Here is a 14,276-nt window from a genome sequence, read left to right on the forward strand (position 1 = left end):
CTCATCTGTAAAATGAAAATGTTGGATTAAATGACCTCTAAATTCACGTTTAGCTCTTGAGCCAATGATGGGGATAAAGAAAGGAAATATGGTGAATGAATGCATGAATAAAAAAGTATTTATTAAATTCCTACTATGTGCCAAGTACTGTGTTAAGTGCCTGGAATATGACTGCTATCAAGCAGGACAGTACCTGTGCCCAGAGAGCTAACATTTCAATGGGGAAGACAACACATATAGAGTAGTAGTGGTCAATGAAATCAGAGGGAAAGATGATTGGAGTCATATCATAGGGCAAGTGATTGACCTTTCCAGGAATGATAGTGTTGATTTGATTACTTCTCTCAGAGTTAGAGTTGATGGAGGGGATAGTGTGAAGAATGAATGACATTGCATGGAGAAGTGTATGCTGGGGACTGGATCTGGGCAAGATAAAGTAAATGCTCACAAGTCATAGCCCAATAGCCCAGGGGTGGGAATCTGAGTTCTGAATTGGAAATGGAAGTGGGAGAGGCAAAGATGAGCATAGGAGAGTACTTTCTTCACAATTTGGTTAGTTTTATTTTTTTTTTTTACCTTTTGTTCTGCTTATCTTTCTGCTGCTATTCTTTTTTTTCATATTCTTTTTTTTCTTTTTTCTGAAGCAATTGTGGTAAAGTGACTAATAGTTTTTTTGTTGCATGAGTTTGACTTCTTTCTATCTTCTTTCTGGTTAAGATTGGCAGATGTGAGTGAGGAATCCAATGATATTCTTTTATACCAAGATGTCATATCTAATATGTAGCACCTTGCACATTTTGCTGTTTAGTTGTTTCAGTCGTGTCTGACTCTTCATGACCATATTTGGGGTTTTCTTGGCAAAGATATTGAGTCGGTTTGTCATTTTCTTCTCCAGCTCATTTTATAGATGAGGAACTGAAGCAAAAAGGGTTAAGTTAGTAAGTGTCCCAGGTTAGATTTGAACTCAGGGAGATGAGTCTTTCTGATTGCAAGCCCAGGATTATATCCAATGTACTATCTAGCTACCCACCTTGCACACAGTGAGCACATATTAAGTACTTTTTGAATTGAATTGTTTGGGAAATAGCTGTGGCATGTAGTATAGATGTGTCTTATCTGATTATAATGAATAATGGAAAGAGTCTACTTAAACAAATCTTAAAATACCATAATATTGTAAAAAGTGTAAGTGGGGGAAGGTTTGATTTGAGTTTTGTCTTGAAAAACAAAACTAAAAATTATGAAAATAAGCTTATCTTTTATTTAACAAATTCTCTCTATATTGTGTATACATATATATATGTATAATTGCAATTATACACTCATTCTTGAAGTGAACAAGAAATGAATCAAGTATTGATTATAGAGGGACAGATTTTTGTAAAAAATATGGCAGCATGATATGATATCCTTTACTTCATGTGTGACTTTCATAGCATGATCATAAGGAGGGTCATTGTTACAGAAATATTCAAAAGTGTCATCATTTACCCCAAGAGCCCATTTCTTAATTTTTTGATATAAAATTTGAGTAACATCAGCAATCAGTAAAGACATTGATGATAGAGGTAGTGATAGGTAATAGGAAGAGATTAGTGTTAAGCAGGGAGAGATGTTGGCATGGGGATCAATTGTATAAGTGAGCAGTTATTTAGTGAAATTTTTCTTTGATATGATATCTTTTGCTTCCTCATTCAACCCAATAGGAAGGCAGCATGGTGTCCTATATAGAGAGACAGTGTCTGTGTTGGGAAGGCTCAGTTTAAGTACTGTCTCTGGCACATGTTAACTGTGTCACCTGGACAAGTCACTTAAGCCCTCAAGGCTTCATACAACTGAGAGAAGACTAACGTTTTCATTATTGTGCTATAAGAAATGACAAGCAGGATAATTTCAGAAAAACCTGGAATGACTTATATGAACTGATGCAAAGTGAAGTGAGCAGAACCAGGAGAACATTGTACACAATAACAGCAACATTGTAGATGATCAACTATGAATGATAGCTCTTTTCTTTTTGGCAGGGCAATGAAGGTTAAGTGACTTGCCCAGGGTCACACAGCTAGTAAGTGTCAGGTGTCTGAGACTAGATTTGAACTAAGGTCCTCCTGAATCCAGGGACGGTGCTTTATCTACTGTGCCTGCCTGAATGATAGTTCTTTACACCAATACAATGATACAAAACAGTCCCAAAGGACTAATTATGAAGTATACTATCTGCCTCCATGGAAAGAACAGATACCATCTGAATACAGACTGAAGCATGCTATCCTTTCTTCCTTTCTTCCTTTCTTCCTTCCTTCCTTCCTTCCTTCCTTCCTTCCTTCCTTCCTTCCTTCCTTCCTTCCTTCCTTCCTTCCTTCCTTCCTTCCTTCCTTCCTTCCTCCCTCCCTCCCTCCCTCCCTTCCTTCTTTCCTTCCTCCCTCCCTTCCTCCTTCCCTCCTTCTCTCTCTCTGTTTCTCTTTTTGAGTGTTCTTGTACAAAATGACTAATATGGAAATATTTTACATGATTGCACATGTATAAAATATATCATATTGCTTACCATTTAGGAGGAAAGGGAGGGAGAGAAAGATAGAATGTGGAACTCAGAATTTAAAAAAATGTTTTTAATGTAATTAGGGAAAAAGAAATTATTTCATTAAAATTATTTTATTAAAAAGACTAGAAATTTCAGAACAGTTGATGAGCTGCATCTCTAGAAGGAGTTTCCTCATAAAGAGTTCCCTATACCAAAGAAATTGCAGGTCCAGACAAAAGCAAAATCTGCTTCACTTAATTTCTGTACTTTAGTTTCCTCATTTGCAAAACGGAAATAATATGGATACAGAGAATCCTCATTGTCCATGTCCTCACAACTACCAATTACAAGAGCCGATAACAGCAATAACTGATCAAGAAATGTCAAGAAAACACAAGACATAATGGTATTGCAAAGCAAATACTATCTTCGTAATCCTTTTTGGTACTATTATTCCCTGCGCACACACATGCACACACATGCACGCACACACACACAAAGTCTAAAATTCACCCATTATTCCTTCCTTCGAAAATTCTAGTTGCCATTGTTTAAATGAAGTAGGGGAAAGGAAAAAAAAAATGTGTTAGGAGACACTGAGAGGGAGCACGGAGAAACAGAAAGAACCTTTGTCTAAGGAGTCAAGCTTACTTAGATTCAAATCCCAGATTTGTCAAGCCCCAGATTAGTTCCTTACTATCTGTTTCCTCACCTACAAAATAGAAATGATGATAATGATACACTACCTAGATCACAGGAGTGCTGTGAATAAAGTATTCTGTAAACTCTAAAACTCTATAGGTGTGTCCTTAAAATGATCTTCACAGATAGTTCTTGCTATTACCATTGAATGAAAAGAACAATTTACCTTTGTCTTATATCTCTATTACTTGGGTTTATACTGTTCCATACTTAGGAGATACTTCAGCCTTGTGGTTTCTGAGTTTCAGACTGAACTTGGAATTATAGCTTCATTAAACTTGGCCCAGTGTGACTTCCTGTTTTATATTCTAGACATCTAAAAACTCTTAAAGGAATTTCTTGCATGTCTGGCAACTCTTACAAAACCACAGTTTAGTAAACCAATGTGAATGCATTAGACTTGTAACTAAGTATGTCTAAAAACCAAGGAAGAACCTAAATAAGCATTTATTTTTGAGGAACTTCGATCATGTAGATGTGGTGACATTTAGGAAATGTCTGCCCAAGGTGACCAAATCAATCTGTAGCCACTATTTTCATTCAATTTTGGTCAATTACACTAGTTTTCAAAGGGCTATTTCTGGTTTCCAAATTCTGTTTCAGAGCAAAAATTTCAATTTGAGTATATCTCTGGTATTATCACTCTCTCTACACTTATGCCTTGAGCTTAGCTCAAGGGTCGACTTATACATGAGGCTTCTAAAGCTTACAACTGCTAATTCCTTCTCAGTACATATTTTGTGGGGCAGCTAGGTGACACAGGAGCAGCTAGGTGGTTCTGTGGATAGACTGCCAGGCTTGAAGTAAGGAAAACTAATTTTCCTGAGTTCAAATCTGGATTTAGGCACTTACTAGCTATGTGACTCAATCCTGTTTGCCTCAGTTTCCTCATCTGTAAAATGAGTTGGAGAAAGAAATAGCAAACCACTTCAGTATCTTTGTTAAGAAAACCCCAGGGGCAGCTAGGTGGCACAGTGGATAGAGCACCGGCCCTGAATTCAGGAGGACCTGAGTTCAAATCCGGCCTCAGACCCTTGACACTTACTAGCTGTGTGACCCTGGGCAAGTCACTTAACCCCGATTGCCTCACAAAAAAAGAAAGAAAGAAAGAAAAACAGAAAGAAAGAAAACCCCAAATGTGTTTGTGAAGAGTTGGACATGACTGAAAAATGCCTGAACAACAACAACAACAACCACAGCCACAGCCACAACCACAACCACCACATCACCACAACAACACAACAACTAATCTCCTTGGGCCTTAGTTTCCTCATCTGTAAAATGAGCAATTTGGACTAGATAGCCTCTGAGGTCCCTTTCAGCTCTGGATCTGTAATTCTGTATGCATGTTGTCTCCTTCGAAGTGCTAGGCATTATTTTTTTTTCTTTCTTTCTTTCTTTTTTTTCTTTTTTTTTTTAGTGAGGCAATTGGGGTTAAGTGACTTGCCCAGGGTCACACAGCTAGTAAGTGTTAAGTGTCTGAGGTCATATTTGAACTCAGGTACTCCTGACTCCAGGGCTGGTGCTCTATCTACTGCGCCACCTAGCTGCCCCTCTAGGCATTATTTTTATTATGGGCCTTGTAGATGACTGGATTAAAGGGTATGTCTGGTTGAGTAACTTTTGGGGCATAGTTTCAAATTCTTTCCAGGGATAGCTAGACCAGTTCACTGTTCCACTAACAGTACATTCATATGCCCATTTCCCTGCAGACTCTACAGAATTTGTTATTTTCCTTTTAACCTCAATGTATTTCTAATTAGTAGCCACAACGTACTAAATGTGTAAATATGGTTCTCTTGATAGGCTAGTGGACGATAGATGTGTGGTACATCCAGAAGCAGGTGATCTTGCCAACCCTCCCAAGAAATTCAGAGGTAAGTAATAGACATCTTTGTGTTCATATAGAATAATCAAAACCAGATTGTTTCCTTCTGTTAAAATTATTAGAAATTCCTCTTCCCTGTGCCTCAGAGTTAGTAAAATATCTAGAATGGTTAAAATACCCCTATTGTATACTGAAAGATTTTTGGATATGTAATATGAAGGAATTGGTAACTAAAATACAATATTTATAAAGTATTTATTTAAAAAAAAATATATGGACTCTACCCTGATCCAGTTTTTCCTTGGGGGATGGGGGTGGGGCTGGATCTGTGACTTCATTGGTATAGGTAATGAGTAGAGCAAATGATATCTTCCACTACAAATCAGAAACTGTTCTGCACCTTTTCATTGTATTAGTTTGAGAGCTCATGTCAGTCAGTGTGTTAATTGAAGGTTCTTTCCACTCCACCATACTGCCTGTAGTTTGTGTAACACAGATTTTGAAACATTTTGTTTTGATGTGAGGAAGGATGACATTGTTGAGAGACAGCTAGTCTTTGAGGCAAGAAGATCAAGTCTTGCCTCTTACACATACTAGTTGTGATTCTGAGTGAGGTGTTTAGCCTTTCTTAGCCTCATTTTCATCTTTTGTGAAGTGGCCAATACGCATATGTCTAGAGTTGCAATGAAGAAAGCACTTTGTAAACTTAAAAGTGCTTTGTTATATGGCATCATTTATGAAAAAATAAAAATTCTTCCTACTTATTATCTCTGATATTTGTCCCTTCACTATCTTTCCTCCATTGTAAGTTCTTGCTGTTTTTCTGAATTTTATTTTCATTCAAATTAACATCCATTTTCCTCCCTTAGGATTTCTTTTGATTCTGGCTTTTTTCTTCAATCTTCCGATTTTTGTTCTCTTGGTCTATATCTTCACCTCCAGTTTCTTCTAAAAAGCCAAATATAGCAGGCTAGGAATGATATATTTTTATACATTTTCTAGTTAATAAACTATAATATGAGTGGGAAAAAACCTCAGCCCTAGAAGATTTTTTTGGGGAAAGTATCCTCACTAACAAGAGAAAAATCTTACTTTGACCAAATTATAGCAGAAGACATTTTTGCTGTTTTTTCAACCATCACAGATAAAACACTGAAATAAATTCCCAAAGATGTTGGGGGAGTTTCCTTCCTAAGTAGATCTTTAAGAAAAAGAGGTAGCTAGGTGGCGCAGTGCATAATGCACCAGCCCTGGAGTCAGGAGTACCTGAGTTCAAATCCAGCCTCAGACACTTGACACTTACTAGCTGTGTGACCCTGGGCAAGTCACTTAACCCCCATTGCCCCACAAAACAAACAAACAAACAAAAAGAAAAATCTGTCATGGTTCAGACTAGGAATTTCAAACTTTTGTCCAACTTAGCCTACAGTCCCCTGACTCACATTGTGTAGCTTTCCCCTTGTTCCTTGGAATAGCTAAAGAAAGCAAAATTTTAAATATTATTTGTGCAAAGATATTCATAATAGGGACTTAAAATCTAAAGACTAAACATATATTTTGATTTTGAAATTACTGATACAAGTGGTTTTCAGATAATAATTGATTTGATCTCTGCAACAACCTTGTGAGGTAGGTGCTATTATTCACATTTTACAACCGAGGCGACTGAAGGAGACATAGGTTAAGTGACTTGCTCAGGGTCACACAGCTAATAGCTGAAGCTGGAGTCTTTGTGACTCCAGGCCTGGTGCTCTATGCACTGTACCACTTAGCTTATAACTGTTCTCTCCACCATTAACTTTAAAAGCCTCATGCTAAATTTCTTCATTATTTGGTATAAATTTTTGTTAATGAAATCTGAAACTCTTCCAGATGAGATGCTTATAACTTTAATTGCTGAAAAGTAAAGAAAAGGCTTTTGAAAACATTTTTAGATGCTTAGTCACTTTGGTTAAAATTGTCTAAAATTAGAGCTTAAAATTAGGCTGACTGGGAAAAGACTTCTTGTGAGACTTTTAGAAAAAGCATCCTTAGAGCTGGCAAAAAAAGATTTATATCACAAAAACCAAAATAAAACAACAAACCCCAAACCTGAAGTACTTTTCATGTACAACTGTAGTGGCATTATTAAGAATATAAAAATATCAATAGGGAAGAACAATTTATAGTATATATGGTGATAGACTCAACTAAGTCAAAGTATCCTGAGTATTCAAGAATGAAACTAGAAGGGCAATGAAAAAACAAAAACAAAAAAAGGAAAGGATCTGTGAAGATTTTTTAACAAATTATTTTGTCATGAATAACAGTGGAGCTACTCTATTTAGACTTTACATCACAGTATCCGATATGCTTGCTTGAAGAAATAAAAATGTATTAAAAAACAACCAAAGCTAGAGTATGCACAGAGGAGCTTGATGTGGTAGGTGGCACAATTTTGAATGTTCAAGCCTTCATTCTCTTGATAATAACAAAAGCATGAAAAACCCAGAATCACTTTTATTATTATTAAAGAAAAAAAACTTTTTAGGAAAATATAACTACTGAGGCATGTATCTACTTGTTTATCTCTATAAAGTTTTTGAGAGAATAATTTACAAATACTTTGAAGACATTTTTGTTTATTTATTTATTTTTACTGTTGTTTAATATGTATTTTATTCTCCCCCCCCCCTCCATTGCATGTAAAAACAATTTTTGAACATTTTTTTTTGGTGGGGCAATGAGGGTTAAATGACTTGCCCAGGGTCACATAGCTAGTAAGTGTCAAGTGTCTGAGGCTGGATTTGAACTCAGGTCCTTCTGAATCCAGGGCCAGTTCTTTATCCACTGTGCCACCTAGTTGCCCCCTTAATTACCATTTTTTTTTTTTTGCGGGGCAATGGCGGTTAAGTGACTTGCCCAGGGTCACACAGCTAGTAAGTAAGTGTCAAGTGTCTGAGGCCGGATTTGAACTGAGGTACTCCTGAATCCAGGGCCGGTGCTTTATCCACTGCGCCACCTAGCCGCCCCAATTACCACGTTTAATACAGTTTGAGATCTGGTATGGCTAAGCTGCCTTCCTTCACATTTTTTTTTTTATTGACTTTCTTGATATCCTTGACCTTTTGTTCTTCCAGATGAATCTTGTTACTATTTTTTTTCTAGCTCTATAAAATAATTTTTGATGGTTTGATTGGTATGGTGCTGAATAAATAGATTAATTTAGGTAGAATTATGATTTTATTTTTATTATATTGGCTCTGCCTACCCATGAGCAGTTAATATTTTTCCAGTTGTTTAGATATGACTTTATTTGTGTGAAAAGTGTTTTGTTCTTTAGTTCCTGGGTTTGTCTTGGCAGGTAAACTCCCAAGTATTTTGTATTGTCTACAGTTATTTAAAATGGAATTTCTCTTTCTATCTCTTACTGCTGGACTTTGTTGGTAATATACAGAAATGTTGATGATTTTATGTGGTTTTATTTTGTATCCTGTGACTGCTAAAGTTGTTAATAAATTTGAGTAGTTTTTTAGTTAATTCTCTAGGATTCTCTAAGTATAACATCCTATCATCTGCAAAGAGTGATAGTTTTGATGCTTCATTGCCTATTCTAATTCCTTCAATACCCTTTTTCTTCTCTTATTACTATAGCTAACATTTCTAGTACAATATTTAATAATAGATGTGATAATGGGCATCCTTTTGAAGACATTTCTGATTAAATTTTGAGAAAGGAAGAGGCAGGCTTTAAAAAATTATATTTTCTTGCATATTATATCTTTACATCACATAGTTACAAGTAGAATACAGATAGGTGGAGGGAATATAAAATCCCTTTGCATTATTCATTGTTGACAGGGTTTTTTAAAGCATTTGATTTGATAGAGCAAAACACCACCTTAAAGTCATTCCTTTAAAAATATATCCCATGCATATTTTAAAACCATACAAAATTCTCTGTAAAAATGTGGACATTTACCTATCTGATACCTATCTGATACGTCAAATATGTCTATGTGCATGTGTATGTTTATGGGTGTTTGTGTGTGTGTTCATTTTTAAATAATTCCCAAATTACTAGTGATGCAGTAGATAGAGCCATTGGGCCTGGATTCAGGAAGACCTGAGTTCAAATCTGGCCTCAGACAGTTACTAGCTCTGACCCTAGACAAATCACTCAACTTGTCTTTGTCTCAGTTGCCTCAGCTGTAAAATGGAGATAATAATAACACTTATTTTTTATTGTAAGGATCAAATGATATAATATTTGTAAAAACTACATAGGCTAGTTCCCTGCACATAGTAAATGTCATACAAATGCTTATTCCTTTCTCTTGCCCTTCCCAAAGAATTTCAATGCTAGTTTTGTTTGTTTGTTTGTTTTTGCGGGGTAATGAGGGTTAAGTGACTTGCCCAGGGTCACACAGCTAGTAAGTGCCAAGTGTCTGAGGCTGGATTTGAACTCAGGTCCTCTTGAATCCAGGGCTGGTACTCTATCCACTGAGTCACCTAGCTGCCCCGCCCCCCCCCCATGGTAATTTTGCAGACTCATTTTCAAGTTCTTAAGAGAACTTGATTCCTCTTGATATAATTTCTCTGTGCCAGGAAGCCTAAAATCATTTAGAATAGGTAGGTTCTTTTTGACATCTCTACCTGTCTTGGATTCACTTTCTTCTTAATCACTTTTATTCCTACACTTACATTTTGAAGGCTATTCGTTTCAGATAAGAGAGAAATGAAAGAGGAGCCAAGTATTATTTTTTCTCTGTTATCTATGAACATTCTCCATCATGAGCATGTTTGGGTCTGTTAAAATATATTTCTGACTCCAGATAAATTTGCATTTAGAGCTGTTGGACCTGAGAATATGATAAGCTAAATACATTAAAGTCAAGCTGGGAATAACAGAAGATGAATAATTCTTCCTTTATTTGTTAAAGGAATGTTTTCAGATTGTAGCATTTTGAGTTTACTGCTACCCACAGACGGCTTAGGAAATTGCACTGAATTTTCTTTTCATCTTGCAGTTGGATCATTTTTTCACCAGAATCCACCTAATTGTATTATATCTAGTTCATGTTTCTTGAACTTTTTCACAAGAATAGCATGAGAGAATTGCCAGATGCTTCATTAAAATCCAAGCCAACTACCTCTACCTTTACCTCTCCCTCCTTCCCTCCCTCTCTCCGTCTCTCCTTCCCAGACTCTCTGTCTGTCTATCTATCTATCTATCTATCTATCTATCTATCTATCTATCTATCTATCTATCTATCTATCTATCTATCTATCTATCTATATCTATCTAACATATACACATATGTATGTGTCTATCTGTCTGTCAGTCTGTCTATATTGGGGCAGTTAGGTGGCACAGTGAATAGAGTGCCAGGACTTGGAGTCAGGAAGACTGCTTCCTGAGTTCAAAACTTGCCTCAGACAATTACTAACTATGTGCCCCAGGGCAAGTCCCTTAACCCCATTTGCATGTTTCCTAGACTGTAAAATGAGTTGGAGAAGGAAATGCAAATTGTTCTAATATCTTTGCTAAGAAAACCCCAAATGGGATCATGAAGAGTCAGACATGACTGAAAAATGACTGGACAACAAATCTATCATTCTCCTGGTCTATCAGACTAGTAATCTTATCAAAAATAGATGTTTTGGGGGCAGCTAGGTGGCACAGTGGATAGAGCACTGGCCCTGGATTCAGGAGGACCTGAGTTCAAATCCGACCTCAGACACTTAACAATTAGCTAGCTGTGTGACCCTAGGCAAGTCACTTAACCCCAATTGCCTCACCAAAAAAAAAAAAATGGATGTTTTTCTTTTATGACCTTTCCTTGATGAAGCCATGCTAGCATTTTTTGATTACTTCTTCCTTTTCTAGATTGTTCAATAGCTATCCTTTTAGTAATACATTCTTTTTTTCCCCCAGGGCAATGAGGGTTAAGTGACTTTCCTAGGGTCACACAGCTAGCTAAGTGTCATGTGTCTGAGGCTGGATTTGAACTCAGGTCCTCCTGAATCCAAGGCCAGTGCTCTATCCACTGTGCCACCTAGCTGCCCCAATAATACATTCTAGCATTTTTCTAGGAATCAGAACCAAGGTTACTGATCTATTATACTTTATAGATTGCATTCTCTTGCCTTTCCTTTTTAAAATGGAAAATCAGGCCAACACTTGCTCTTCTCTAGTATTATGGGACCCTTTCCTTTGCCAAAATATTTCAGCCGACTCAGCATCACCTCCTTCAGGACCTTCACTACTCTGGGATATCCCTTACACTTGAGACTGATAACTTGAATTTATCAAACTCAGCCAGGAGCACTCTTGGCACCTCTCTACCTGGCTCAGATTTTAATTCCCTATTAGCCATTCTTGTTCTGTGCTTTTCATTTCAAAGATCTTCTTCTTGGCAAAGAAAGAAGAAGCATAATGACTTGAGCGGCTTTTCCTTTTCTTCGTTGCTGAACAGCAGTTTAACCCTTTTTTTGTTGTTGTTATCCTCTTTCTCTGGTTTAGCTTAAAAACACACACACACACACACACACACACACACACACACACACACACACACACACACACACACAGAAACCAAAAAGCCTGAATGTTTTTGTTATTTCCTCATGAATCTCAACGCCTTCTGAGTTTTAGTTCTCATGATAATCACTATTCTTAGACAACTGGGTCACACTTCCATATCCATTCTGGTGTAGTGGAAAGAACAATAGAATTGGAGGTCAGAGGACCTGGATTCCAATTCCACCTCTGGCATTCAGAAGCTGTGTTCTAAGTCACAACGACACTGAACATCAGTTTTCTTCTCTGTAAAATGGGAATAATATTACCTGTAGTATTTGTAAGGTTTCTGAATGAAATACAATAGATACAAGATTGTAACCCTTCAATGTACTGTAAAATGATCAGTTGTTATTAATCTTAGCCTACATCGGCTGTCTTTGTTTCCATTTTTTGAACACACCTTTTAAAAATCTACGTAAGTTAAGAAGTTCCTTGTGAATCCACAGGCACAGTTTCCATTTTTTCCTAATGTGCAACTTGAACTGGATGTCCAGTATATATCTTGAACTTAACATATACAAAACTGAACTCATTATCTTTTGCCCCAAATGCTCCCCTCTTCCTAAATCCCCTATTACTGTTGAGGGCACCTCTATCCCCCCATTCCCCCAGTCCATGTGTTTCATTATTGGTTCCTTTTTTATTTTATCTCCTGTGAATTTATGAATTTTATTAAAGCTTTTCTTCTTCCTGTGTCATAACTCCTTGATATGGTATCTAGCTTGATGGATATAGGCAGGCATTATTCTTGTTCTTTCCTCAATAGATCTAAAATTGATGATTTTAGAAGCTTTTAGTTGTTTCCTTGAATCTCCTAAACAGATCTTTATAGTACAGTGTTTAGGAATGTACTTTAGGGTAAGCAGAGACTATCTGTTTATAGAATTGGACCCAAACACCAGAACCAGTGAAAATGTCCCCTATTTCAAAATTCCACATGAAATTAAATAGGAGTTGTTTAAAGATGAACCACTTCTAGATGGCTCTAATATTTTTCAAAATAAAACTTATTGATATCTTTGGTTTCTACATCACCCATATTTCCCAGTGTAGCCCTCTCCCTGCTCTCATAAGAGAATTCCTTATAGGAAAAAATAAGAAAGAGGAAAAAATTAATCAAAACTAACCAACATATAGAAAAAGTTTGATGTTTTATGTGGTATTCTGCACCTATAATCTCTTTCCACTGCAAAGAAAGTGGGAGGATGGGATGGTTTTACAGGGTAGGCTAAAAGTCATGAATATTTAATAATTCCTTTATTTTTTGTTTTTAATTTACAATACCATAGCCTCATATACAGTATATGTAGGAAATGAATTTACATGACATGAGAAAAATCAAGTCTTGTAAGTGGTGAAAAATAAAGAAAAAATCATTTTCAAAAAGTTATGAAAACATCAGACCCCTTCTTAACTTTTGGCCCATCCTGTGATGTTACAATGTTATTTCTTAGGATGATAGAAACAATAAAAAGGTCAATTGATTTTTTTCATGCTTAAAAATCTTAAGTAAAATATCTCAAGATTAAATGAATATCTAGACATATCGTTTTGTGCTTTTTATATCTGTTGGCTTGCAGCTTTCATTTCCTTTACTCTTTACTAAGAAACCAGTTAGCAAAAACTTAAATATGCTATATAAAATTAATTTTGAATGCCTGTGTTCTGAAGCCCTAGCTTGCTTATTCAAGTTTGCTTAATACCTGTGCCTTTAGATTTAAGGCTTATTTGTGCAAATATTCTATTTGTAAATGTAGACAAACTGCTTTTGCTTTCCAGGTGTTGATTCAGTGGGTTACTATTGTCAAAAGGCTTTCAAACAGTCATCATGTGCCCTAGTTAATAGCATGTGGTTCTTTGGGTAAATATTCCAACTTCTAACTACAAACATTGCTAGAGGGTGGCAGAGTTTGCTTTACAAATGCTTTGAAACTATTTCTCATAGAGAATATTTGTGAAAAAAAGAATACTCATGAAATGTAACAGAAAAGTCAATGTCATCTCAGTCTGAGCCCTGAAAAAACTTCCACTCCCTTTTGTACCTGTTTTCCAGAATACTATGTCTTGCTTGAGATTTGCCTGTTGCCTGGTATTTACTGCCATGGCTGAGTCAACCTATGAAATGGAGGTGATAGATCCCTGTTCCTCTTTGTAGTTTTGTCCAGAAAGGCCATAGGAGGTATGGTTGTGGGTAAGAGGATGCTGTCAGAAGATCCTCTATAGAGCACTAAAATTGAATATTAATTAATGGACACATTCTAGAGTGGGAATAAAATAGGAACCAGGATCCCAGGAACATGAAGAACTGGGGGAGAGTGAGATTGTCTCCGCACAGATCTTTGAAGGGAGAGGAGTCAACAGACTATACATAGGCAGCACTACCTAGGGCAGGATATTTGAAAGGACAGAAGTCATGGCAGATCTAGTCTCAGGAGGGATTGTCCCCTTCATTTTAGAATGTTCTGATTCAGTTCCTGGTATATGTATCACATGAAGAAAGTTGGAGGAGGGTAATTACAAGCCCTTTCATTTAAAAAAAGCCTTTACTGGCATTCTATATAAAGATCACTTGGTGAATAGGGACAGTTGGACTATAGGGAGAGCAATGATGTATGAAAAGGGAAGGCAGGAAGCTGGCATCCACCAATTGTCATATTTCT

The 14,276-nt window shown here is 36.6% G+C and overlaps 1 protein-coding gene across 1 annotated transcript in view; it reads left to right on the forward strand.

The window, feature by feature from the left end:
* The window catches only part of ITPR2 (inositol 1,4,5-trisphosphate receptor type 2), a 511,835-nt gene that overhangs the window by 80,475 nt on the left and 417,084 nt on the right, over positions 1-14,276 (forward strand). Inside the window, exon 2 of the mRNA XM_043966319.1 lies at positions 5,030-5,100. Within this exon, the coding sequence (XP_043822254.1) occupies positions 5,030-5,100 (71 nt within the window). The remainder of the gene's footprint in view (positions 1-5,029; positions 5,101-14,276) is intronic.

This window comes from Dromiciops gliroides, chromosome 5 (genome assembly GCF_019393635.1).
Source record: "Dromiciops gliroides isolate mDroGli1 chromosome 5, mDroGli1.pri, whole genome shotgun sequence".
In the NCBI taxonomy this organism is placed as follows: domain Eukaryota; kingdom Metazoa; phylum Chordata; class Mammalia; order Microbiotheria; family Microbiotheriidae; genus Dromiciops; species Dromiciops gliroides.